Here is a 23,518-nt window from a genome sequence, read left to right as displayed (position 1 = left end):
ACACACACACACACACCAAATACTTATCCACAAGTTTAACCATGACCAGTTCAAGCCAAACCCTGACCTCCACCTAACCACAATTCACATTGGCCCCCTGACCAGAAACTCAGAAATTACATTTTCTACTGTCATTAGGACCAGGCTTTGGTGCCCAGTCAGGGTTAATACAAATCCCATAGAAGTAACTAAATCAATTGATTTCATTTTCTGCAACTTCATACATGCTTGCTACACTCTATTAGTTTCTAAACTACAATTACTTTATAATTTAAGTTGCTCTGTACTGTGGATCATCAAGGGGAGAACATGAAACCCCCACATAGAAGGGCCCAGAACCCTACTGGTCTGAGACGACAATGCTAACCACTGCACCACTACCCCCCCCCCCCCCCCCCCAAAATAAGCCAGGCTTTGTCACTAACATCTTTATTAAAAGATTCTCTGTTTTTTTTTACATAGTGTTAAATACAATCTCTGAGGAGAATAGATGTCTGAATCCAGGAGGGGAAAGGAAGTCATGATTTAATGTCCCATTCAGCAGATAAACAATACAATATATCACTCTGGTATTCCTTTCAAACTAAATGCAGCTGTCAGCTATCAATCTTCAGTTGGAACTACAGTAATGAAGGAGGAGGAGAAGAGGAAATGTCTTTAATTCGTTGCATTTCTGTGCAAATCAGGGAGAGTGAGGTCGCAGAGCCCATCTTCCAGCAGCTTGTACCATCCTTACATCGACGGCAAGAGAGAGAAACATCTTTAAAATCCCAAATGTAACGTTCACGCTTTCTATCTTCCGTCAGGATGACCGTTGTGCATTTCTGGTGTGTACGTCAGAAGAACAATCATGACCCACAGATGCAGTATTGCCTGTAAAGAAATAAATTAAAGGTTGTTTATTTATTTTATTAACCGGTTTCTATCATGATGGAGCAATTACAACAAATCCCCTTTCTTCAATAAATACTCACCATGTAAATGATAACAAACACTCTGGCCGCCGGGTAACGCCTCAAGAAGATTCCCAGTCTGATACTGGAATGACAAAATTCTCTTTTCATCAATGGGGAAATGATTTCACAATAGAAAACAATCCAACTACTCTAAACTGTGAATAAAGATGAATGAGGTGTCTCCACTTCCTCCGACTATCAAGAAATGAAGCCAAACTATCCAGGATAAGAACACTGCCCTCTTGCACTGATGGTGTATTCTGGAGCCAAGTCTGATTTGTGGGAATCGTGGTGTGGAGCCACTGCATCAAGGTCCCATCGATGCACACGCTCAACCAGATCTTTATATACAGTCTATGGCAACTATAATGAAAAGAATTGGCGAAAAAAAGGTTTTACCTGAAGCGGTCGATGGTGCTGGCTGCCTTACGTACTTGTCCGTACATTCCTGGACTGTCCTGATCACTAAAGAGCACTGGTGTGTTTCTTTGTCGTGCTCCTGAAATGATGAAAACACAGAGAAGGAATCATGAGTAAACAGTGGAGTGACATTAAAGTCTAATAAACAATTAAAAAAACCTCCACTGAATTTTCATCATCTGTCTGTAAGCAGGTAAATAACTGTGACCTGGTCCGGCTGCCTCTAAGCTGCTCATGTTGATGGCCGACCCTCCACTTTGTCCTCCCTGAGCGTTCTTCAGCTGCTGCTCCAGACGCTCCATCTGGAACACCAGGGAGCTCTTTTCTGTGCCCAGAGCCTCGAGCATCGTCTGCTTCTGGATCAGCGTCTCCGTCAGCTGGTGGAGGCGATTCTCCAGCTCAGTTTGGCTGCTGGTGCTGAGAGTCTTGTTGGTCAACTGGAAGAGTAAACACAGACCAGGACACGGTTCGTCAAAACAGATCAATGTATTAAAGGTGGAGGTTTAAATATGTTTGGCATCCTGTGATGGCCAAAGAGGTAGAACTTCCTTTTCTGACATTAGACTGACCTGGTTCCTGAGTTTTTGAATTTCATCTTCTCTGTCTTTGATTCGACTTTGCAGAGAAGTTTTGGCTCTATGCTGCTCTTCCTCTAAGTACTGGAGCTCCTAGGATTTTAAGAGGAAAAACAAAATCACATATAAGTATCTCTCAAGAAAAATCAATCGGAGAGGATTTGTATTGGTTTATCTGCCATTTATGGATATTTATGCATACCTGTTTATAGCGCTCGATCTCAGCGTCATTCTCCTGCTTAACTCGGTTCTGAAAGGCTTGTTGCTCCTGTAACTGCATCTGCTGCTCCCTCCAGGCCTCGGCCTCCGCCAGCGCCTGATTCTCCAAATCCTGCGAGAGAAACACATGACTCAGCTGAACAACTGAGTGACCAACATCACAAAGAAATTCTACACAGCACCAACATCATTTCTCTCACCTGTATTTCCATCCGATGCGTGTGCACTCGCGCTTGTAGTTTCTGGATTTCCTCCTTCTGCATCTCCTTCTCGTGACGCAGCTCCTCCAGCTCCAGAGCCATTGTCCCGCTGCCGTCCAGAGTGTCCAAACCAGATCCCTCCTTCAAACTGCTGATCAACTTCTCTTTGGACTAGAAAAACAACATTTACACCATCATTAAACATCTGTTGAAAAGATGATGGATTCTTGGATTCACTGTATATTTTTGTTAAATTAAGTTTAAAAAAATTCTGATGCTCCCTATGACAAAGAGGATTTTCCAGAGGGCCTCTATCAGTCTTACTTGTAAGATGCGTGAAGCTTTGTGCTTGTAGTCTTGTAACTCCTGCCTCGCAAACTCTGCTGCTGCTTTGGCACTTTTCAGCTGCTGTTGGAGGTCGTCCACCCTGAGCTTCTCCTCTGCAGCTCGTCGCTCTGCTGCAGTCACCGTCTCTGCCAGGGTCTGCCTCTCAGCCTCCAGTTTGGACAGTCGACCGGCATACTCATTCTACAGAAACACAATAGGTTTGATAAAGTCTTGTATTTATGAGCAAAGTAAAGGCAAAGCAGAACTCCCCGTACCTGCATCTGCCGGTAGCTGTCCTGTTCCCTCCGGACAGCCAGGTCCGCCTCTCGCAGCCTCTCCTGTATCGTCTCAAGAGCTTGGGACTGCATGTTGTTCCCTTCTGAGTGGTCCGTCATAATTCTAAAAAGAGAAACAGCTGTAATATGATAACTAATTTCTTCAAGAACTAAATCTTATCTATTCAAAAGAGTTTACCTTGATCTTTCCTTCTGTGCCTCCTCTAGTGCAGCACTGCGGGACTTCAGTATCTGATCAGCTTCATCCAGTCGGATTTTCAGCACTGCAAGTTGACCGTCTTTGGCTGAAAGAGCCTCTGCCAGATCCTCAACTTGTGACCGGTGTTCCCGTAAAGCACGGTCAGTGTGAGACTGCTCCGAGTTCCACCGGTCTGCACGCATTCGGGCCTGGTTCAATTCTACAAGAGTAGAAAACAACTGAGTCAATAAGGAGGCAGACGTGCAGAAATCGAGTCATCATTATTCCTAATTTAACATTTCTCTTGCCGTCTTGCAAGTCTTTTGCTCTCTGGATGACTGAAGCCATCTCCTGGTTGAGGGAGGCCACCTCGCTGCGCAGGAGCTGGTTCTCCAGACGCAGACTGGACAGGATCTGACTCTGTGGCTCCTCTGTGGGGGGAAGAGGCTCCTGCCTGCTCGACTCCTGAGGCATAGCCAAGCCCGAGTCTGAACCCTCAGGTGTTTCTGTGAGCGGCCGAGCAATTGTTAGAGAGAACACACAAAAAAACATCCAGTGATAAATGCCTCAAAAGCCCTTGGTTACATAAGTGTTGTAACTTTTCCATCCAGACAGAAAATAATAAGATAACAACTCTAACATGTAAAGTCTTGTTAATCATACCTGGGCTTTGCTCTTTAGCAGAGCTCTCCTCTGATGTTTTCATGCTGTGAGTGGACAGCGAGCTCATGCTCGAGGCCCTGGATACACCATGGGTTGAGGGGGGCGTTGGTGGGGCTGAGGGGATTGTATGTGGGGTGGAGGCAGGGGGTGTAGGGTCTTGGGCCTCAGTTACTGCCACCGTCACAAGCTCCCTTCTAGAATCCCTACTATTGCTGACTGGAGGGTCCAAGCTGTTCAGAAAGTCAAAGAGCATGTCGTCGTCCACATCCTGCTCGCTCTTCCTGGGCCTCACGAAGCCAGATGAGGTCTTGGCAGAGTTGGGAACGCTGCTGCCCGAACCCGAGAGGGCCCTGCTGGCTGTGCTGGATAGCAAAGTTGTATTGGATCTCTTGATGTTGCCAGCTGCTGCAGAGATGAAGCCTGATGCATCATGGGAGGGTGCATAGGTGTGATGTGTCACAGCTGCGTCGGTCTTATACCCTGCAGTGTTGTAGTCGGGTTTGACCGAGGATTCTCTGTCATACTCTGATGAAAAGGAAGCAGCTGCTGTCTGCTCGAGGCTCAGGGCCGTGGCGGCTCCCTGGTCCACTTTATTCAGGAAGTCTTCAGCTTTCCCGGCCAAGTCAGCAAACCAAGACATTTTGCATCCTAATGTCAGACACAACAACACAGTTTGAGGATTAATCATTTCACAGATGTACATGAACAAAATTTATTAATAAAAAATAATCATTTGAGTGAGATCTTTCACAAGATTTGGTTTCCCTAGATAACTAAGGGTAGAAGTGGTGTAAGTCAGTCCGATTGAATAATAGAATAGATCTCGCCAGGGAAAGTAATGGAGCATTTACACCTACGTCATTATTCCAGAGAGCAAGACACTTAATCCTAATAATATCTCTAGAGGCAAACGGATGTGACAGTGGTTGTACAGTCCCGGGCAGCTTCCGTGTGTGAGTGTGTGTGATCAGGGTGTTCCTACCCAGAATAAACAAAGGTTATAATCGCTTTATGCATATGCTCGAGAGGCTGTAAGAGCTTTTGATTGTATTTTACTGCATTTAACAACATACCTGTTACCTCTAGGCATTTAAAACAAATCTGTGGAACATCAGGATCTGTGATTTGATCTGATTGCTGCTAAAGGATTATTGGGACCTTTAGACCCATCCCATCCCAGTCTCTCCATTAACAGCGGATTGTAGCCCTTTAAACTAACAAGGGGACATGTTGTTAATGTTAAGAATATATATTTATTAAGACTCATAAGTTTATAATATTCCAGTCATTCTTAGCACTGAGGACTGGAAACCACACAGTTCCTACACAGCTATGATGCTAACACAACCTCCAACAGCGTCAACGCCGGATATTGAGCTAAATAGATAATCAGCAACACACAACATGTTGTTTGTGATTCAACCACATGTAAACAAAGGGGCTGAGCTTTCGTCGCCGTCGTAAACACAGCAGCTTTAACACAAGCTGTATCGATGCTAAAGCTAACGAGCTAGCTGCTCACTGGGATTCGAGCACCTCACGCACCGTTTGAAACGACGTTCAAGCCCCAGAATGACTCAGCTCGTCCGGCTATAGCCGAGATGTGACGGGTGGAGGCGGAGAATTAAACCAGTTCGGATCGACACGGTCCAGTATCATCATCTGTCACAGAGGATGTTGATGATCTTCTCTATACGTGGACCAGGAAGTGCTGCTGGGAAAGGACCCCACAACAGAGTGACCTCTGAAGCGCCTGATCAGAAATTAACCACGGCCGCCGGCTTGTTTGTCTGCTCCTGGAAATAAAATCACAATATTCTAATGAAAAAAATAAATGGTGCATTATTACAGCTCAAGATAAGAGTTTATTGATCCTCAGGTTGAAAATTTCCATCATACCAGTACACAAATAAATCAGAAATACCCCCAACTTTACCAGATTAACACATTAATACATCAATAGTTATAATTATAATATACAGAGGCTTATCCTAGAAATGTTGTACTTTATCTACAGTGAGTTTTAAATGGAGGTGTTTTACTGGTTATTCTTCTCCTCCACCACTGATAAGTTATTTACAATTTATTGCGTGTGTGAGAAATATAATAACTCAGACCTTTACAAATCCTATATAACAGTATTGTTCTTTAAAAAAAAAAAAAACATTAAATGGAAGTAACAGTGGTAGAATAAGAACTAGACTTTTTCTAATATACACCTGCTTTTATTGTGGAATTGCGTGAAATATACTTGAATAAGAATTAAGTTGTAATGTAAATTCATGATGCTGATCAAACTACACTTAGATTTAAACAAACAGACACAAAACTTATTTCATTACATTTATAAAAAAAATGAAAATCAGGTAACTTCAGTCTGGAATTTTTATTGAATGCTCCCAACATGAAAGAAACTAGCACAGCAGATTTGTTGTGTTGCTGCACTATCACCTTAAAATATAAAAAAGGTAAAAAAAAAAAAAAAAAATGACACTGAGGTTATGAAACAGTGCCTCTTTATTTTTTTCCGCACTCACTCCAAAATGCATATTTACAAGGCATGCCACATCAATACAGGAACTGACTATGGACACAATCGATAACATGTAGAATCTTCTCCGAGGGTTACGGGCGAGGGACTTATCCAATGAACAACCAACCATGGGGTTGTGGACAGAAATGAAGAAACAATTTCATAACTGGGTCAGCCATAGAAAAGGGTTCCTCTCAAAAGGGGCTGGTTCAAAGACTTAAAAATGGACAAATGTCCAGCAGACAAGTACTGAACTTTCCATATTGGTCGTGTAGAGGCTGCGTCACTGTCCAGTCAGAGATGGTGATCATCTACACTCCGCAAAAATACAAGAGGCTACTCAAATGTAGGATGGACTGCAACAGCAGATGATCACACAGTTGAGGGGGGGGTACATTTACAACAGTAATTCGTTCATTGCTCTTCAACTCCATTAAATGACCAGTCCAGTAATTTCTAAAAAGCCTCCACATCTAAGTCTTCTAAAATAGTGTCCTTCTTGTTCAAGGTCATAGTCCACAATCGCCAAGTCCATATGAGAGAACAAAAAAATAAACAGTAGTGGACTCCAGAGGATCCAAAAGAGGGGGAGGAGTTAAATACATAAAAAAACACAACTCAATATAAGAGTTTTTGTTTGATAACGCGAAAAATAACAGAACAACCAATTTCTGGGCAGGTTTTCTGAGAGATCCTTTGAGAGAAATGTTGTATTTGCTTAAATCAGTATTTCCTCTGTTTGGATAGACACTCTTCTGCATCAACATTCAAACACACAGACACACACACTCTCGTTCACACACGCAGACACACATGGACTCTCTCGTTCACTCACTCATACAATTACATATGCATTGTGGTTTCTGAATGATGGACTGGCCACATTAGATCAGCCCCCTCCTCTTCTTGTAGTCCTCCAGGTTAAGAGACCTGCGGGGGGCGCCGTCTTTCACTGGCAGCGCATTGGAGCTCACAGACAGAGACTTTGCCTCTGCACAGCACAAATGCAAAATTTATAAATACGTGCTAAAATCAATACAACTTCCCTCAAATCATCAGAATACAAAAGGAGAATAAATGATTCTCACCTGCATTGGGAACCTGGAGGTCGATCTTAACGTCAAAGTCATGAACTTTAAACAAGTCCTCTGAGAGGTCAGTGTTTGGCTTGGGGCCGTCTTTATCTTTCGTGATTACTTGTCCCTTTAATAGAGACACAAGCAAAAGATGTTTGAGCTCCTCTGGGTGGAGAAGACAGAACTAAGATGGTTTGTGCAGGAACATTTCCTTCAACAAAATTAGTTGTTTTCTGCCTCACACTGGTTTGTTCCACAGCTTAAAGTAAAACCGTTTGCTCCCAATTTCACCTAATCATAGATATTGCTACTTTACATATGCTTTATTTTTTATTTAATGAAGATCTTTGCATTATTTGTCTCGGGATTTCCAAGAATGTAAATTGCCCATTAGGCAATGTTAAAAGAAAGAACAATCTGAAGAATCTGTGGTTTTTCCTTTGCCCATCAACAGAAGAATGTTTCAATAAAATTGGTTAAGTCGTTTTTGTGTAACCTGCTACCAGACGGACAGCTTTGAAAACCTAACAACCTTGAAGGAGGTAAAGAATTTAACAAGTGAGGGTAGAGGCAGTGCTCGGCTTACCAGTGCGTTAAGCTCTGCACCGTTATTAAGATCTGTTGCTGACCCGGAGCCGTACTTCTGGTTGAGATGAGCGAGAATAGCTGCATGGACTGACGGGTCTCGGGCCTGGAGGAGCGGGGAGGAACAAAACACCAGATTAGAGGGGGAGAGAAATCTAGATTTAAAGGTTTATTGTACAAACAAATCATTGTGGAAACCTTACATTTGACACCATGGTGGGTTTGCACTGTCTTCTGGTGAAAGGGTCCATTTGCTGGTTTTTGGAGAGTTGTCCTTCAGCCTGTGACAGAATAGAGATATAATAAAAAGACCAAATCTACGATGCCCGAAACTGCAGCAAAAATATAAAAAACACAAACATGTGATTGGTTTTCTCTACATTCCAAAAGGTGGCAGGTTTGAAATCTACTTATTGTAACAATCAATTCCTATTGTGGTGGATAAAGGTGTCAAAAGCGACTGGGACTTACCACGAGAGCTTTCTCAGACTCAACAATGTTCCAGCTTCTGTTCCTCTGGTTAATGTAGCTGGAGGGTAAATATAAGTATACTTGAATAAGTCACAACAAAAACATCAGCTCCAAGACAAAAGCTGTTCTGTTCTTTTAAAACATAAAACTCAAGCTACTACATGTTAAATCAGAAAGGAGATAATGGGAGTTGCTCATGTACCTGATGGCAGAGATGTTCTTGGTCCTCTGTCTGTCGAGTGCTTCCGCCCTCTCCTCCAGCACGTTCAGCTCGTCCTGGATCACCTTCACCTTGTCTCCGTCCCCGCTCTCTTCTGCCATGGCCTGGAATCCAAACAAATCCACAGGAGCAACAGTCAGAGTCTGACAGACCATCTTTTGGTTGTCATTTTCCGGTGCCTCCAAATACCACAACTCTCCACTGATTTCTTTTACCTTATCTTTGAATAACTGCGTTTTCTTCATGGCATAGTTCGAAGGAGCTTTTCGGAATCGGTCCTTCTCTTTCACTATCTGCAGAAAGTAACGACAGAAGAGACCCTTGTTTAATTCTCTCTGTGTGTGATGCAGGAGGAAAACCAGGTAGCACGTTTTAAAGAAACACACTCACATCCTCTATGTCTTTGTCGTTGAATTTGTGGTTCATAGCTTCTTTGATGGATTGCTCTTTTTTGGTGACTTCATCAAGAGTTGGGACTTGCATCGTGGCAACTGTCATCTGCAAAGGAGAAAAATCCACACATAGGTTCCTTCTTAATCTCACTGTTTAGATTTTTGCGGGTTCAAATTGTTCCTCTTTTTAGTTCCACTTACTGCGTCTTTCCACTTTATGAACTCGCTTTCAGTGAATTCCTGATTTGATACAAACTCAAGCCTGAAAACCCGTGTGTCGCCGCCATGCCTGAGAAAATACACAACAAAAAGGGAGCAGGAACAAAAGGAGGAGACGGTTCATTAACTGATTCCTGATTTTAATATATGTAAAAACATTTTTTTCTGACAATACACCTACCTCAATTGTAATCCCTTGTTCGTTCGTGTGGTTCCAAGCTGATAAACCTTTGCCGTCTCCACTACATCCATAATTTCAGCAACCTTGCAACAACAAGGAGTAAAATTACACCCAACTTCACTAATCAGGCCCAATATCACCACCACACAAGGGCACACTACTGTCAAATATTAAACACTTTTAAAGAATCCAGACTCACCCTATAAACTGGTTTACTGCTGCTGTTCCCAATCCCTATCCTCACAAAGCAGCCGGTCACGGTCTTTGCAAAGAAGGGCATGTGGCACCAGCGTTCCAGCTTGTTTCTGGACAGACGGACCCTGTTCAGCTCCTCTGGTAGAGAAACCGGCTGCGACTTGGGCGGAGTCCCCTCTTTACTACGAGCAGAAATGCAACATAAAGAGTCAGGGAAAGGGTTGTGTTATGATAAATGCTTCTAATACAAAATGAATGACACTCACTCATCATCATCCTCATCAGACGATGAACGCGAACTGCGATCACTTTTCACCGAGGACTTGTCATCATCTTCCTCTTCCTCCTCCTCATCGTCGGAGTAAACCTCGCTCGTCTTCAGGGGCATTCGTTTGGCCAGAAGTTCAGCTGCTCAGCACAGAGAGGAAGCATCCGTAATGAGAACTGATTGAAATGTCACCAAAATCAAGTCACGGCCGAGTAATAGAAAAAAGAAACAACACATACCTGTTTTGTTTTTCTTTTTCTCACGTTCAGCCCTTAGTTCTTCCATTGCCTGGGACTTTTTGTCCAGTTTCTCGTCCCGTTTGGATCGTCTCTCCTTGTTGTGTGACATGACCTAGAGAAGGGAGCACATTTAAAAATCACGTAAAGAGACATCGACAAATCGTTGTGTGATTGGCGTGTTTGTGCAAAAAAGAATAATTCCGGACTCACCACTTGTGTGTCTTGAACCTGAGATAGCTTCCTCTTTTCTTGTTCTTCCTCCTGCTTCTTTTTCTTCTCCTCCTTCTCTTTCTTCTTTGCCGTCTTCAGCTTCTTCTTAATTTCAAAGCTGTGAAACAATGCGTAGTCTCGAATCAATAAACGGTAAACTCAAATGCCAGATGCATGGGATAGTTTCAAATCAATTAAATATCCTGTTTGGGGTTTTCTACAGCTTTAGAAGTTTTTTTCCTCTGCTCACCGTCTCTTTAGCACCTCTCGTTTCTCAATTCTGTTGAACAGCTCTTGCTCTCTTTCCTTCTCCGTCATCTGCTCCAGACGAGCTCTGTCCTCTGCGTCTCCCATCAAGTCCTCGTCGTAGCCGTCCTTAAACACCTCGTCCTCAGAGGAGTCCGAGTCCGAGCTAGAGGACGAGCTGTTGCTCTCTGAATCAGACACCTCGCCTGAGAACAACACATTCACACACTTTAAAAGGAATCACTTCACAGCCCTAAAGTAAAACTAAACTATTAGAGGGTTGGTCTTAAGTTGGTCTTAGAGCGAATTCCATTCTATACCTTAAATTACCCCATTGTCTTCTCAACACTAACCTTAGTGTCTCCTGAAAGATTGTGTGTAAAAAACCTGAAGAGGTAATTTAATAAAGTTATATTTCTGAAATGAGTGTGACAGATTTGTGGAATTATTTGATTTTGCATGTATACTTGGCACTGGTGGTGATACAGGCTCTTTCTCACTTTCTTGCCCAGTGTATCATTATCATCCTGAAACATTTGGCTCCAGTGCAACACAAATACACAATCAGATTAGATGCTACACTGAGTGCCCGTTGGAATAAAGGGGATGAGCCAGTGACTCACCTAATCCCAGCCTGCTTAAAATACCTGAGGACACGGCACTCAGTGATTTGAGAGATCTACACTTCAGAATGTCTCTGGTCCCTAAACCTTTAAATCAAACACGTGACTGAAGCAACTGAAGCTTTTACAAGATATAATTATTAATCTTCCTGGATCCTCCATGATCTTTGGAAATATGGGACAGTAATTAAATTAGGAAAACGTTGCTTTTTGAATATAGAGGATTCTCCACTTACCCTCCTCAGGTGCAGAGCTCTCCGCCGAGCTGTCTCCATCAGAGCTGCCGGACGCTGTTGCTTTACCAACTTTCTTCTTCGTAGTGTTCTTCTTCTCAGATCCTTTCCCTGGCTTAACTTTCTTTTTACCTTTGGTTCCACCCACGGTCCACTAGAAAAGGGAAAAATAAAATCAGTTTTATTTATAAAATAATTGTAACTTGCCAAAAAAGATGATTATCCATTATAACAACAAGAGCACCCAGAAAATACCCGGACTGTCGTACCTCATCATCGCTGTCGGACGTCTCCGAGTCGGTCGACGCTGCAGGTTTGCTGACTGGCTCCTCTTGGTCACCTGAGTCCACCCTCTTCCTCTTTGCCAATGACAACAGCTCCTGAACAGAAAAAGTTCAGAAAAAACATGCAGTTGAGTAACTGTAACAGCTGCCATATGCAGCAATAGTAGCCTTGCTGGTGAATAAACTCAAACCACATTCAGGATGAAGATGTAAATGATTATGACCTCATACAGAGGGAATGCGTCGCTGGTCATAGGAAAGGGCCGACGAACACATGCTGCCATATGCTTATGGTGGAGCAAACCCCCCCCACACACACACGCAACTGACTGGGACATGGTCTGAAGGATGCACCAGGGGCCAGCTTCTCAAATCAGTCCAATAACCCCCACTGACAAGCAGCAAATGCTGGAGCAAATGCACATTAACCTCCACCAAGGCTATGTTTTTATTGCCGTTTGTCTGTTAGCAGGATTATGCAAAACCTTATTAAAACCTTTCATGGGTTCAGAGCATTTGGCTGACTGCCTGAGCCTCTGGATTTAAAGAGGCCTCAACAACAGTTGTGCATTTTTTTTTTTGTCCTATCGAAACCATGGATTCTGCAGCGCAAACAACATATGATCCAAACAAGTGGATAACACCAGTTAAATTATATGTATCAACTCAAACAATTACCAGCTGGATTAACCAAAAAGCCTTTAACCCAAATATATATATATATATATATATATATATATAGATCTATATGCATACATTTATTCCAATACCTACTTGCACATATATACATATACATTTCCGTGCAATCATCCTATGCCACTACACTTGGCTCAAGTACATTTCTCCACAAATAGATTTCGGTCTGTAGTGAAAGGTGACGCTACTGCACAGTCTCTGTGATATTATCTAACAGAATTTTATTGCCCATTTCATTTTTGAACTTTCACGTGTCCTCTCGTCAACCTGATTCTGACAATCTGCTGCTTTAACCAGAGAATGTCCCTGGTGTTGGATCAATAAAGGAACACAAAGCAAAGCACATAAAACTGAGAGAGCCTCAGATTTGAGTGGAGGACTGTAAATCCAGGGACAGATGCAGGAAGTCTTTAACCATGAAAGATAGGGCACTTATTCACCCCAAAATGTCAAACTTTATTTGCCCTTATCTCCCTTAATTGGAATCCACCTGACTAAATCAGATAAACTTTATTTTTGATCTGTGACGGTGAGGCCCAAGAGTGTGATGATTTGACACAGACTCATCCCAGTATAAATTACACTAATGTTTGGTTTGATGCACTGGTATTGGCTGGTACGCAGTCCGGGTATCAGTGAGATGAACATTATTTTCTATTCGCAAAAAGGTGATCACTGGTATTAATGGATACTCTGTACTTGGCAGAGTGGTAACAATTTAGTTGTTTGTAAAGTGCACCAACCACACCAAGGCAAATTCCTGTATGTGGAAATATACATGGCAATACAAATAATTCTGATTCTGATTATTTTTCACCAATTAACCTGTTACTGGGCCTGAGGTGGAAGACAGACACGATCCCAGTAGGAGGTTCTGTTATTCTCTGTGGGTGGGAAGTGCGTCTGGGGGCAAACTACCGAGCAGTTAACAATCAGGTGAAAAGGACGAGTGGCAGTTCCCAGATCAGTTCTCCTCAGTCTGACATGTGGGACCGTAAAGCTCCTCGGGTCAACTTGTTTGACAACAACACACACACACATAGGCAGCCCCGCTCGGTGACGTCACCCGGGAGAATCAAGTTCAGCCTCACTGCGGGTTCAGTTTGTGCAAAACACACTTGATCCCGGTTCAGTTTACGAGCTAATAAAACACAAACACACACACACACACAGCAGGTGCACGCTCCAGACCCGGGGTAAAAGCATTGGCGCGGTTATTTCCTGTCAACAACAACCAAACAAACAAAAAAAACTGCTCGCTTTAATTGTGTTTCTCGGAATGTAACCTAATCGTTAGCATTGGTTAGCTTCCCCAGCGCTAACTGCCCTGCTACCTGTGCTAGCACGCGGAGCTGCCAGAGAGAACACTGGACCTTAAAGATGTTCCGTGTAATGGCGCGTTTCTGTGCGAACAACAGAACAAGTGAATAAATCCGGCCCCTTTCCCCCCCAGCGAGGCCAAACACAACGCAGCTAGCTAGCCCCCGTTAGCTTCCCCCCTCATCAGAGCTGCTGGGCAACTTAACGCCGCCGTTGGGCATCCAACCCCCGGACGAAAAGCTCGCGCCTACCTGGTCTAAGTTATCGTCGCTGGCGCTGTCTTCGGAGTCCGAGTCGATCACGACCCGACCTTTCCGCTTCTTCACGTTCACCATGATTAGCAGCGCGGCTAACCTGCTAGCTGCCCCTGTGTCGTCTCTACGAACGAGGCTAGCTAGTTCACCAGCGAGCTAGGTGCGCTGCAGTCGAGACACACAAAGGCGCTACTGAGCATGCGCGTCATTTGTTGTTACTCGGGCTTTTATATCCCGCGCGGTGGAGTAAAAATACATCTCCAACGTTAGTCCTTCTCCCGTTGTTTTACAGACCAGGTGATACTGTCAAATTGGGAAATAACCCATTATCAATTGAGGAGGGAACTATATGTGTATGCTGAGCGTTGCAGTCAGGACGGAAGTTTGCGGTGCACGCAAGCTGCGTTCAAGAGCCGCGAGGATTTGACCTTTAATTGATGAGCAGCCGGGTCTCCGTAGCCATATGTTCGTAGCTGCTCCGGGTGCGTGTGTCCTGAACGCACGTTCGTGCGTAGACCCTGTGTGTGTTAACGTGTAGCTGCGGTTTATTCAGTAGTGTGTCATTGAAACCAGCGACATAAAGAGATGTGTTCAAGATGGAGTGAAGCTTAGCGACGAGCAGCTTCCGCACAACATGGCCTCGGTAAGTGGACACTGTGTCATCTGCTGTCTCTCATGTGTCCAGAGTTATGTATTTTTAGAATGATGGTTTCTCCTTTACTAGACTGTAGCTAGCACTTGTTTACATTGTTGTTGTCCTGGTGTATTTACTCAACAGAGGAGGTCAACAATAATAAAAGCCCCATTCAAAACAGCTACTATTTACTAGTGTGAAACTCAGATATCCAATAGACGACATAAGAAGTCATACTAGTATTATAAAGAGTCTATCAAGCCACTAAAAGTAAAATAATAATTCCTCTTGATCATTAAGTGTCATTATAATCGATGCATCTGTGAACAGAACCAATAAAATAAGCAGAACATACTGCAGATCAGCTAATTGTTGAAGTCGATCTACAGTATGAAACCTAATATTGATATTTCACTATCATCCAGTAACTCAAGTGTTTCCCTATGTGATGTTTCCCAGCAGTGACCCGTCCTGATCAACAGTGAAATGTCCCTGAGTAGGATCACACGTTTCCCCTCGGCGAGGCTGCTGAGCTCCATCCACCAGCAGCTGCTTCTCCTCCCCGTCGGCCCGCTCACTGTACCCACAAGAGCCGTGATCCAGGGGGAGTACAGACGACCCGGGAAGCCCAAGGAAGACAAGTTTCCATGGCAGAAGATTAACTTTAACTTCAAGAAAGGTTTGGAGGGAATAAAGAAGCATTTCATGCTGATGAAGACTGAGTTCTCTGACCGCTGGGTCGGTCCAGAGGGCAAACCGGTTCTGGAGCACATGCTGGAGCAGAACCGAGTGATGTGGGAGTTCAGAGGTCCGGAGAGCCTGGAGGAGTGGATCGTGTCCTCGGATCACGAGATAGGAGGCCAGAGTGAAGCCCACCTGAGGCTGGGCAAGAACAACACCTGTTTCCTGTACGGGAACCTGAGCTCCACCCCCCCGAGGGACGGAGAAACACGCTACAGTGGCTACTGCACCATGCGCTCCAAACAACCACTGGTAAGTGCCCTGCCAGTACTATCACATGAGGAATAACACACAATTCTGTCTTGGGGATAGCCGTCACAAGGACAAACTCTGTAGCAGTTACAAATTGAATAAACCAGTTCCTCTTTCTCCTGAGGTTGTGTGAGGCTAGTGTTGAAATGAAAACCTGCTGACATCCAAGGTCAGAGGTTGAGGGGACGACTGAACTAAGTATCAACCAAACCAAACTTTCTTGTTGTTCCCAGTCTTCATTTGACAGGAAGAAGCACCACGACTGGTCCAGCTTCAACACGCTGCACCTGCGGGTACGCGGCGATGGTCGTCCATGGATGATCAACATCGCCACAGAAACCTACTTCTCTCACCAGAGAGACGACATATACAGTTACTTTCTGTACACCAGAGGAGGACCCTACTGGCAGGACGTCAAGGTACCTAGTTAATCAGTAAAATATAGTTAATGCTTTATAAAACCACATTTTTTACTTTTAGGTACAACTAGTGATTATAATATAAGTTTGACTTATTTACAGATTCCTTTCTCCAAGTTCTTCCTGACGCATCGTGGGAGGATACAGGATGATCAGCATCCTCTCTGGCTGGACAAGGTAACGAGCAAAGGACACGTTACACTAACATGACATCAAATACATGCAAAATAAACTACGCTGCGGAAAGTTCCTGTACACCGTTCAGTACATTTGCATTATTATGTAATGATAGTTTTACCCTCTAACTGCAGTGGTCTAATACATTTTGTATATTATGTATTCACAGGTCAACACTGTTGGATTTACTTTGGGAGATAAAGCAGACGGTCCGTTCCAGCTGGAGATCGACTTCATCGGCGTCTGCAAAGACTACGCCCACACCGAGGAATTTGCCTACGAAGTTTACAAGAGGAATCCTGAAATTTGAAACTATAACAACTCTGGAGATGAACTCATTGAATTACAGCTGAACTCTTCTATCAACAAACGTTTGCATCATTTTTGTGCAATATATTCTGTTTGAAAATGAAATAATGAAAAAGACACTTTGGAAAACAGCAATAGAAAATTTAATTGGGGAATGCAAACAATACTTTTTTGCACAAGTCTTTAAACACCCTGTCCCAAAAAAAATATTTTAAGAGCAAATCACAATTTCAAATGCAGCAAAACAGAATGATGCACAAAACATCTAAATACATCATTAAACAGAGTTCAAGTGTTGTATCTAAAACCAGGTAATTAGCATGACAGAAAGATGAAAGAGCTTCTCTAAAGAAGGCTACACGTCCTCTCCACATCTAAATGCATCATTAAACAGAGTTCAAGTAACTTCATGTGTTAATACTAAAACCAAAGTACTGTAACTTGAAAGAGAGATGAAAGAGCTTCTCTACAGAAGGCTAAAAAGCAGCAAAGATTAGTCCACTGCAGAAAACCAAATATTTACAGGGGAACAACAGGCTGTACAAATGTCAACAAACAAGCACAATATTTTTACATCATGACGAGGCCTCGTCTCGCCCCGAGCACGCTCTCTTTCTTCTGCTTCCGGTCGGCTGTGTGTTTCTCTCTCCTGTTGTCCCTAAGATGAAAACAGAAACATTTAACAGACAGATGTTGCAGAGGTTTCACTGTTTTAAGAGAGAAATCAATCAGTCGACGGTGTTTCTTCTTTTTAGACGAACCTTGTTGGAACTTGGTGCTTTTTATAATTCTTCTGATGCGAGTTGGAGATCAGAGACTTGTCTGCTGCCGTTGTTGTGTTCTCCTTGACATCTCCAAAAGCCTTTAGTTTACCTGTAAGTTAAAAACATGAGGGGTTGGTTCACTGATGATTCACTACACCTCAGCTAAACACAGAAACTGAAAACCATCATTACCTGTATGCGGCTTGTAGGAGAGAGGACGGGACAGACTGGCCTTCAGGTCAAAACTCTGCTTCTTCTGGGTTCCGGGGGTTTCAGCGGTGCTGGTGTTGCCAGTGAAAATGAACGCCCCTGTAGAATTCAGTTGAATTACTTTATTATATCTACACAACCTATAAATCTCTTATTCAGATATGGAAGAATTTAAAGTACCTGAAGTTTTTGCAGCAGAGAAGGTGGTAGTCTTGACACTGATGGACTTGACCTCACCCGTCTTCTGTATTTGTGGCGTGCTCGAGGTCACACAGGGTGACATGCGGGCCGGCGTCTTCACCAAGGACCCCTTAAACTCATTGTCTCTGGTGGCTTCGCTGAACCTGCACACAATCACATTTGCTTGTCACGTGACATGAAGGACAACATCATTTTCCACCCGAGAGACAAACCTTGAATGAAAGTGTAACTCACCGAACATTGATCCTGCGAGTGGAAAGGACGGAGGGTCTGAACGGGGCGTCTTTCTTCCCAGCAGCTTCCTTCGGAGCTTTTCTGGCTGAGAGCAGAGTGCGTCGGCCGTCAGCTGGTCTCTTGTTGACGGGAGCAGGACTGAGGATGGATGTACGACTCTGATTTGCCTTCTGAAGAACAGATAGGTACACATCAGCCTCACTGCACTCAAAGTATTCAGGGGGTTTAATAGGTGATGGTACTCACTGCTTGGGTTTTGCCATCAGCTTGCTGCAGTTGAGTTTTATCTGAAAGATTCTGAAAAGGAAAATAGATGGAATTTGTAAAAGAAGCATATTCATTAACATGATGGTTTTCATGGGAAGAAGTCAGTGACAGCTTTGTGGTACCTTGAGTTCTTTAACTGAAGCTCTGTAGGTGTCCATCTGCTTCGTCTTCCGCTGCATGTAAGAGTCGATGGACTCCATCTTGTTGAAATGAGCCTCGTGGAGTTTTTTGAAGTCTTAAAAAAAAAAATACAATTAACAAGAGATATCTAATTAAATCGTAGGGAAAAACATCCCCTGCTTCTCTTATAGGCGAGGGGGGGGACTTACTGGGAGTGACAGGCTTCAACTGCTTGTTCTTCAGCTGCAGGCCTTGGTGACGAGGGATTTTACCAGCTTTGGCTGCTTTTGTGGCCTTTTCTGGAACTATATTAAAAAATACATTATTTCAAGTTAAAGGCAAATATGTAATCGAACAAATACAAATTATTATTATTATAATTAAGTTTTCAGAAATACCAAACTAAACATGCTTCATTCTCTTTCATCAACCATGACTCACCTGTACCATGCACTGGTGCTTCATCTGTGACGTCGGCCAGCTGCTGCACGCTCTCTGGGACCTGGGAATCCTTCTGAGGCTCGGTTTGGTCAGAGTCTTTGACAGAAGAGACTTTCCTCTTCTTTGAGCGCCTCGCACCACTGGGTGCAGCAGACGCAGCAGCTTCCACATCACCCTGGAGAACAGATGGTTTAATATTTAATCCGCCAAATTAACAGGAAATGCAAATAACTACCGACGAGGAGATGCTGAGTGTTGTGTGTGTGATGGTGTGTAGTACCTCTGCAGCAGTCGGAGGAGACTCATCACACTCAGCCTCAGTATCAGAGATCTTTCTCTTGGTACCGTTGCCTCTGCCTCGACGCGTGTTCACAAACACTGCGGTGTTGGAAACCTCTTCGTGAGGAGTCGCATCTTCACTTTCCTGAGCAGCGCCTTGTCCTGCATTCACATCCTCCTCTACAGCAGCGGTGGCATCGCGACCTTGTCCCTGGAAAACAGTGGAGATGTGACTGTTATGACTGTATTCACCACAATCACGTACTGCACTTTAACCCTTTAAGTCTCAACTGGAAATTCACTGTGATATAAATGTATCTGTCATGATACATAATACTTGCTGCTGTATTACTGCACATTTCCCCTTTGTGGGTATAATATAGGTTTATTAACTTATCTTAAGAAAAAGCTTTTGTTTAAGTGGGATCATCCCAACAGGGATTGTGAGTTTCTTACCTGCTCCTCCTCCTCGTTCTTTTCTTTTTGATAATGCTGCTTGATCAGCTTCAACAGTTTATCCGCCTGTTTCACAACAACAACAATATTCAGCACAAACATGTCATTTTACATTCAAACGCAAACGTTAGCTTTAGCCTCAACAAGCTAGCGCCCACAACCGAGCACTATGCTAACTATGCTAACTCCATCACCTTCATGTTTCCCTTCAGACCGAGGTCCTTGGCGACATTTCGCAGCTCTGCGTATTTCATTGCGTCAAAATCCATGTCGACGTGTAACTTTCACTCGGTTTCACGCAAAATACAAATCAACAAACACACGTTGCTCTTCCTCTCGAGCCGCGGAACCGCCTTACGGTTAAAACTTCCTCCGATTCAAAACACAGCCGTTGCGGCCGTTTGATTGGCTCCTGGTTGTGACCGGATGTGCCTCCAAGCCAATTAGGTTGAAGATGGAAATGTTTTACTTGAATCCGGTCCTGGTGCGTTCACGTGGTGTCGGAACAATCGGACATGAGCCAACCACCAGAAGAGAGTGGACAATAACAGGATTTAGAAAAAGTTATTTTACACAATCAGACTTTAAGAACGTTTTATTACAATCCTAGTGATGTTTTCACTCATCCTATAAACTGCAGGAATTGTTATCTTTAATTTAGAATGGGCCCCCTTATATTTAAATACTTTATATTTACATCAGGAGTGGATCCTTCTTACGGAGGCCACCATATTTTTTTACAGTAGCCCAGAAAGGACAAACTAAACACCTTTTGAGTTTATGTGACAACTGAAGGCTACCCCAGGTACTCGCTCATGTTTGGAAGGGGGAGGGTGCGGTGAGGGGTGTTCAGCTGCAGCTTGACACTTCACCACTAAGTATCACTAAATTCCACACACTGAACCTTAAAGGAACATCATAACTTTCAACAAATTTTTCCAAATTAATCAGAATCAGAATCAGAAAGTATTTATTGCCAAGTAGGTTTACACCTACACGGAATTTGCTCTGGTTATTGGTGCATACATTGAACATAGAACATACAAACATAAAAACACAATAAATACAACACACATACGAAAAGCAATAAAAAGAAACAATATATATTTACTCACAATTTACTTCTTATTTACTCACTTTTTCTAATTTAGACATAAACATATCTAAAAATATATATAATGATAAAATATAAAAAAAGTGAAGTGAAATGCAAGATGCAAGACAGTGAACAGTGTCAGATTGCAATATGCAATGTAATGCAGTATAATATAATATAATATAATGTGTTAATTTAACACATCCTTGAGGTGTGAGGGTGGAATAAAGTCAGAGTCAGGTGGGGGTTACTGAATACTCAAATATGTCATCGTCTGGATTACGCTTGTTATTGTTAATCCAATTACATTATATATAGCTAATCTATTCATTCATTGATCTAACCTATTTATTTATTTATCTAATGTAATCTTAAAATCGATGAATTCTATTTTCGGGAGGATGAAATCTATTTTCTGACCCACACTCCGGTGCAGTAGGTGGCGGTAATGCACCAGAGGCTGGCTGCAAACCGCGAAGAAGAAGAGAACGTGAATCTTTTAAAAGTCGTTGTTTTTGTCTCAGACTTGTTTATTCTTTGCTTCTTTGGTTTTATTAAATATCAGCAGCGACATCTCACAGAACTCAGGTGGTTTGGGGAACGAGCTTCAGCCCGGATCCATTTAACTGAGGGACGGGACCTGCGGCTCTTTCTAATCCGGAATTCAAACTCCTCTCGGCGGGACCAGCATCGAGCAGGACTCGGTCCCACTTGTCCCACTTATCCAACATGGAGTTCGATGACAGCGTGTTGACGCGGCGTGTGGACGGTGGTAAAGCGGGCGCAGAAGAGGCTCGAACCCGGCCACACATGACTCTCCACTGCACACAGTGTAACACCGTGATGGCGGATTCCCTCAGCATCTGCGGGGAGATCACATGCATGAACCTGATCGTGTGTCTGCGTGAGTTCACCTCTTCACACACTGGGGTTGTGTTTGTGTTATAAACACCAAGAATCCACAAGGGTGTCTCATTCTACTTGTTGTGTGTCTGTGATGGTTGAGTTGTGGCACAACACAATATTTCATGAAACACATTCAAAATAGAGATTTTGTATTAATTGTAGGAAATGGATAAAGGGTAAATGTTACGATTTCTACTTATCTATGTGTGTATTTATTGTATAGGACTACTGTCTCCAACCATATATGTTATTATTTAAATTTCATCATACAGGGATTAATTTTAAATGCACATTTTACAATAATAAACCACAATATATGCCTGAATCAGAAAAACATGCTTTGTGAATGACAAATGACCAAATTGACAAACCAAATATATAATAAACCACATCATACAAAATAGAGATGGTGTCAGGGGTAGTTTGTCAGTAACATTCCACATTAGAATGTTTTATACTCATTGTTATTGTTATTATTGCTGTTTAGATAATCCCCCCCACTGCTTCTCGTCTCTCTTCAGGAGCGACCTCTGACGTTGTCATCAGTAATACAAAGGAGTCCGGACATAAAGGAGAAATGGCAAATTGGTGAGTGGCTGCAGCAGTGAAGGTTTTTAAACTTCTAGTAACAAGTAAATCCTCCATCTTTCACTCACCTGCTGTCAGTGAGGAACATGTTTTTTACTACGCTCAAGGTTTCTGTCTGTGTCTTATTTCTCGTCACCTCTCTTGTGTGATTTCAGCATCTACAGTTCTCTGAAGTGTCGTGGCTGCCGCTCTTCTGTGGGCAAAGTTATTCACTCAGCTCCGTCGCGTTGGGCCTCGATTCGCTCGCTCTTCCTCCTCCACAGAGCAAACATCACTTGGTGAGCAGACAAGCACATTGACTTTCTGTGTACAGCTGTACTGAAGCCCTGAGACGCTAAAATACACAAAGTGCCTTGTGAGATTCAACAGACGTTTTAGATTTTGAAGGGATAGATTTATGTTCTTTCAATCTTCGTATACAGAACATAAAATAGTTGCATGAATTAAATAAAAACTCTCTTCTCTAATTTCTCTATGCAGCTACATCCTCGACAGCAGGTCCATGGTGAAAGCTTCCACAATAACATTGGATCTGAAGCCAGTCAAACAAAACATCGATGAGGTGAGATTAATACAGGTTTCCTACGGTCATGGAAAACCTGGAAAAGTCATGGAATTGTAAAATGCTTTTTTCCAGGCCTGGAAAAGTGCTTGAAAACAATAAAATACCAAAAGTTTTGGAGAAGTTATGGAAATTGTATTTATTCATATTATAAGCAGGCTTACGCTCTCATACTAATGGAAAAGTTCGGTGGGGAAACAGGTGGGATAATGCACTATGCTAGGGAAGTGTAGATTTAACCATGCTTGTCTACAAATGGAAAGTAAACAACAGACAAAGACCTCAAACTATTGTCTCATTTAAAGTAAACTGTATCCTTTGGAATGCTCATTGTTAGATTAAATACTACATTTTCTATACACCGAGATTTCACAAAATGCTTGGTCATGGAAATTTGGTTTAAAGTTATAGAAAAGTCATGAAAATCTATTGGTCAAAATGTGTATGAACCCTGACAATATGTGACTTCTTAGAATTTCCTTCTTAGTCTCACACGTTGATCTCATGTTTGTTTTTATTTCCCTGGCAGGTGAGGAAGCAGTTCCAGGTGCAGCTGGATCGGATGTTGTGTCTAAAGAGCCGATTGGCCGAACGCAGTATCACCAGCGTCTTGGAGAAGTAGACCCAACTGCACCTCGTCCTGGGAAAAGGCTTCTTGTGCTCCTCACTCTGCTGCCCTCTATAGGCCGGTGTGTGTAATGTATATATGTCATGTTTTCTGTATTGTGGTATTTTGAGGTTTTCATTAAATGGCTCTAGGAATAATCTATTTGCTCCATTTCT

The 23,518-nt window shown here is 43.0% G+C and overlaps 5 protein-coding genes across 6 annotated transcripts; 2 read left to right on the top strand and 3 right to left on the bottom strand.

Moving 5' to 3' along the window:
* Window positions 1–413: 413 nt before the first annotated feature.
* golga5 (golgin A5) lies at window positions 414–5,556 on the bottom strand. Its single transcript, XM_062397770.1, has 13 exons — window positions 5,380–5,556; window positions 3,835–4,482; window positions 3,480–3,677; window positions 3,172–3,391; window positions 2,973–3,096; window positions 2,695–2,898; window positions 2,371–2,541; window positions 2,154–2,282; window positions 1,946–2,044; window positions 1,585–1,813; window positions 1,356–1,455; window positions 975–1,038; window positions 414–873 (listed from the first exon to the last, which is right to left on the bottom strand). Exons 2-13 carry the CDS (start codon window positions 4,472–4,474, stop codon window positions 793–795), a joined length of 2,259 nt encoding a protein of 752 aa, XP_062253754.1. The 5' UTR covers window positions 4,475–4,482; window positions 5,380–5,556; the 3' UTR covers window positions 414–792.
* Window positions 5,557–6,333: 777 nt separating this feature from the next.
* rtf1 (RTF1 homolog, Paf1/RNA polymerase II complex component) lies at window positions 6,334–14,301 on the bottom strand. Its single transcript, XM_062397015.1, has 18 exons — window positions 14,077–14,301; window positions 11,795–11,905; window positions 11,529–11,679; window positions 10,674–10,875; window positions 10,424–10,541; window positions 10,214–10,325; window positions 9,973–10,114; window positions 9,711–9,888; window positions 9,512–9,594; window positions 9,313–9,400; window positions 9,110–9,217; window positions 8,935–9,012; window positions 8,702–8,823; window positions 8,500–8,557; window positions 8,232–8,309; window positions 8,030–8,134; window positions 7,456–7,570; window positions 6,334–7,358 (listed from the first exon to the last, which is right to left on the bottom strand). The coding sequence occupies exons 1-18, from the start codon at window positions 14,158–14,160 to the stop codon at window positions 7,252–7,254; spliced, it is 2,040 nt and encodes a 679-aa protein (XP_062252999.1). The 5' UTR covers window positions 14,161–14,301; the 3' UTR covers window positions 6,334–7,251.
* Window positions 14,302–14,402: 101 nt separating this feature from the next.
* ndufaf1 (NADH:ubiquinone oxidoreductase complex assembly factor 1) lies at window positions 14,403–16,672 on the top strand. 2 transcript variants are annotated; one of them, XM_062397019.1, is made up of 5 exons: window positions 14,403–14,722; window positions 15,176–15,706; window positions 15,940–16,125; window positions 16,228–16,302; window positions 16,472–16,672. In XM_062397019.1, exons 2-5 carry the CDS (start codon window positions 15,200–15,202, stop codon window positions 16,610–16,612), a joined length of 909 nt encoding a protein of 302 aa, XP_062253003.1. In that variant the 5' UTR covers window positions 14,403–14,722; window positions 15,176–15,199; the 3' UTR covers window positions 16,613–16,672. The 2 variants fall into 2 exon arrangements, with proteins under 2 accessions (XP_062253003.1, XP_062253002.1); XM_062397018.1 differs by having other exon boundaries at window positions 15,173–15,706.
* A 66-nt stretch (window positions 16,673–16,738) lies between these two features.
* nusap1 (nucleolar and spindle associated protein 1) lies at window positions 16,739–19,972 on the bottom strand. Its single transcript, XM_062397017.1, has 12 exons — window positions 19,778–19,972; window positions 19,584–19,649; window positions 19,129–19,338; window positions 18,849–19,023; window positions 18,617–18,712; window positions 18,410–18,522; window positions 18,267–18,317; window positions 18,021–18,190; window positions 17,766–17,929; window positions 17,568–17,684; window positions 17,373–17,484; window positions 16,739–17,269 (listed from the first exon to the last, which is right to left on the bottom strand). Exons 1-12 carry the CDS (start codon window positions 19,850–19,852, stop codon window positions 17,182–17,184), a joined length of 1,437 nt encoding a protein of 478 aa, XP_062253001.1. The 5' UTR covers window positions 19,853–19,972; the 3' UTR covers window positions 16,739–17,181.
* Window positions 19,973–21,126: 1,154 nt separating this feature from the next.
* On the top strand, window positions 21,127–23,502 carry oip5 (opa interacting protein 5). Its single transcript, XM_062397202.1, has 5 exons — window positions 21,127–21,583; window positions 22,107–22,173; window positions 22,329–22,451; window positions 22,654–22,735; window positions 23,265–23,502. The coding sequence occupies exons 1-5, from the start codon at window positions 21,409–21,411 to the stop codon at window positions 23,355–23,357; spliced, it is 540 nt and encodes a 179-aa protein (XP_062253186.1). The 5' UTR covers window positions 21,127–21,408; the 3' UTR covers window positions 23,358–23,502.
* The last annotated feature ends 16 nt before the right edge of the window (window positions 23,503–23,518 follow it).

The sequence above is a fragment of the Platichthys flesus genome, chromosome 10, assembly GCF_949316205.1.
Source record: "Platichthys flesus chromosome 10, fPlaFle2.1, whole genome shotgun sequence".
NCBI lineage: Eukaryota > Metazoa > Chordata > Actinopteri > Pleuronectiformes > Pleuronectidae > Platichthys > Platichthys flesus.
The sequence above is the reverse complement of the archived record's forward strand: the minus strand, read 5'-3'. Positions and strand labels throughout refer to the sequence as shown.

What these genes read in the sequence shown, in the direction of transcription:
- golga5 (XM_062397770.1), bottom strand. Translation starts at nt 4,474, where the DNA reads ATGTCTTGGTTTGCTGACTTGGCCGGGAAAGCTGAAGACTTCCTGAAT. An exon ending in TGCTAAAGAGCAAAGCCCAG is followed by an intron (nt 3,678 to 3,834) that starts GTATGATTAACA and finishes GGCCGCTCACAG; the next exon opens with AAACACCTGAGGGTTCAGAC. An exon ending in AAGCTTCACGCATCTTACAA is followed by an intron (nt 2,542 to 2,694) that starts GTAAGACTGATA and finishes TTGTTTTTCTAG; the next exon opens with TCCAAAGAGAAGTTGATCAG.
- rtf1 (XM_062397015.1), bottom strand. Translation starts at nt 14,160, where the DNA reads ATGGTGAACGTGAAGAAGCGGAAAGGTCGGGTCGTGATCGACTCGGAC. An exon ending in AGGTTCAAGACACACAAGTG is followed by an intron (nt 10,326 to 10,423) that starts GTGAGTCCGGAA and finishes TCCCTTCTCTAG; the next exon opens with GTCATGTCACACAACAAGGA. An exon ending in TCATAAAGTGGAAAGACGCA is followed by an intron (nt 9,218 to 9,312) that starts GTAAGTGGAACT and finishes TCTCCTTTGCAG; the next exon opens with ATGACAGTTGCCACGATGCA.
- ndufaf1 (XM_062397019.1), top strand. Translation starts at nt 15,200, where the DNA reads ATGTCCCTGAGTAGGATCACACGTTTCCCCTCGGCGAGGCTGCTGAGC. An exon ending in TGCGCTCCAAACAACCACTG is followed by an intron (nt 15,707 to 15,939) that starts GTAAGTGCCCTG and finishes TGTTGTTCCCAG; the next exon opens with TCTTCATTTGACAGGAAGAA. An exon ending in CCTACTGGCAGGACGTCAAG is followed by an intron (nt 16,126 to 16,227) that starts GTACCTAGTTAA and finishes ACTTATTTACAG; the next exon opens with ATTCCTTTCTCCAAGTTCTT.
- nusap1 (XM_062397017.1), bottom strand. Translation starts at nt 19,852, where the DNA reads ATGGATTTTGACGCAATGAAATACGCAGAGCTGCGAAATGTCGCCAAG. An exon ending in CTTCAGTTAAAGAACTCAAG is followed by an intron (nt 18,318 to 18,409) that starts GTACCACAAAGC and finishes TTTCCTTTTCAG; the next exon opens with AATCTTTCAGATAAAACTCA. An exon ending in ACTCGCAGGATCAATGTTCG is followed by an intron (nt 17,930 to 18,020) that starts GTGAGTTACACT and finishes GATTGTGTGCAG; the next exon opens with GTTCAGCGAAGCCACCAGAG.
- oip5 (XM_062397202.1), top strand. Translation starts at nt 21,409, where the DNA reads ATGGAGTTCGATGACAGCGTGTTGACGCGGCGTGTGGACGGTGGTAAA. An exon ending in GAACCTGATCGTGTGTCTGC is followed by an intron (nt 21,584 to 22,106) that starts GTGAGTTCACCT and finishes GTCTCTCTTCAG; the next exon opens with GAGCGACCTCTGACGTTGTC. An exon ending in TCAAACAAAACATCGATGAG is followed by an intron (nt 22,736 to 23,264) that starts GTGAGATTAATA and finishes TTTCCCTGGCAG; the next exon opens with GTGAGGAAGCAGTTCCAGGT.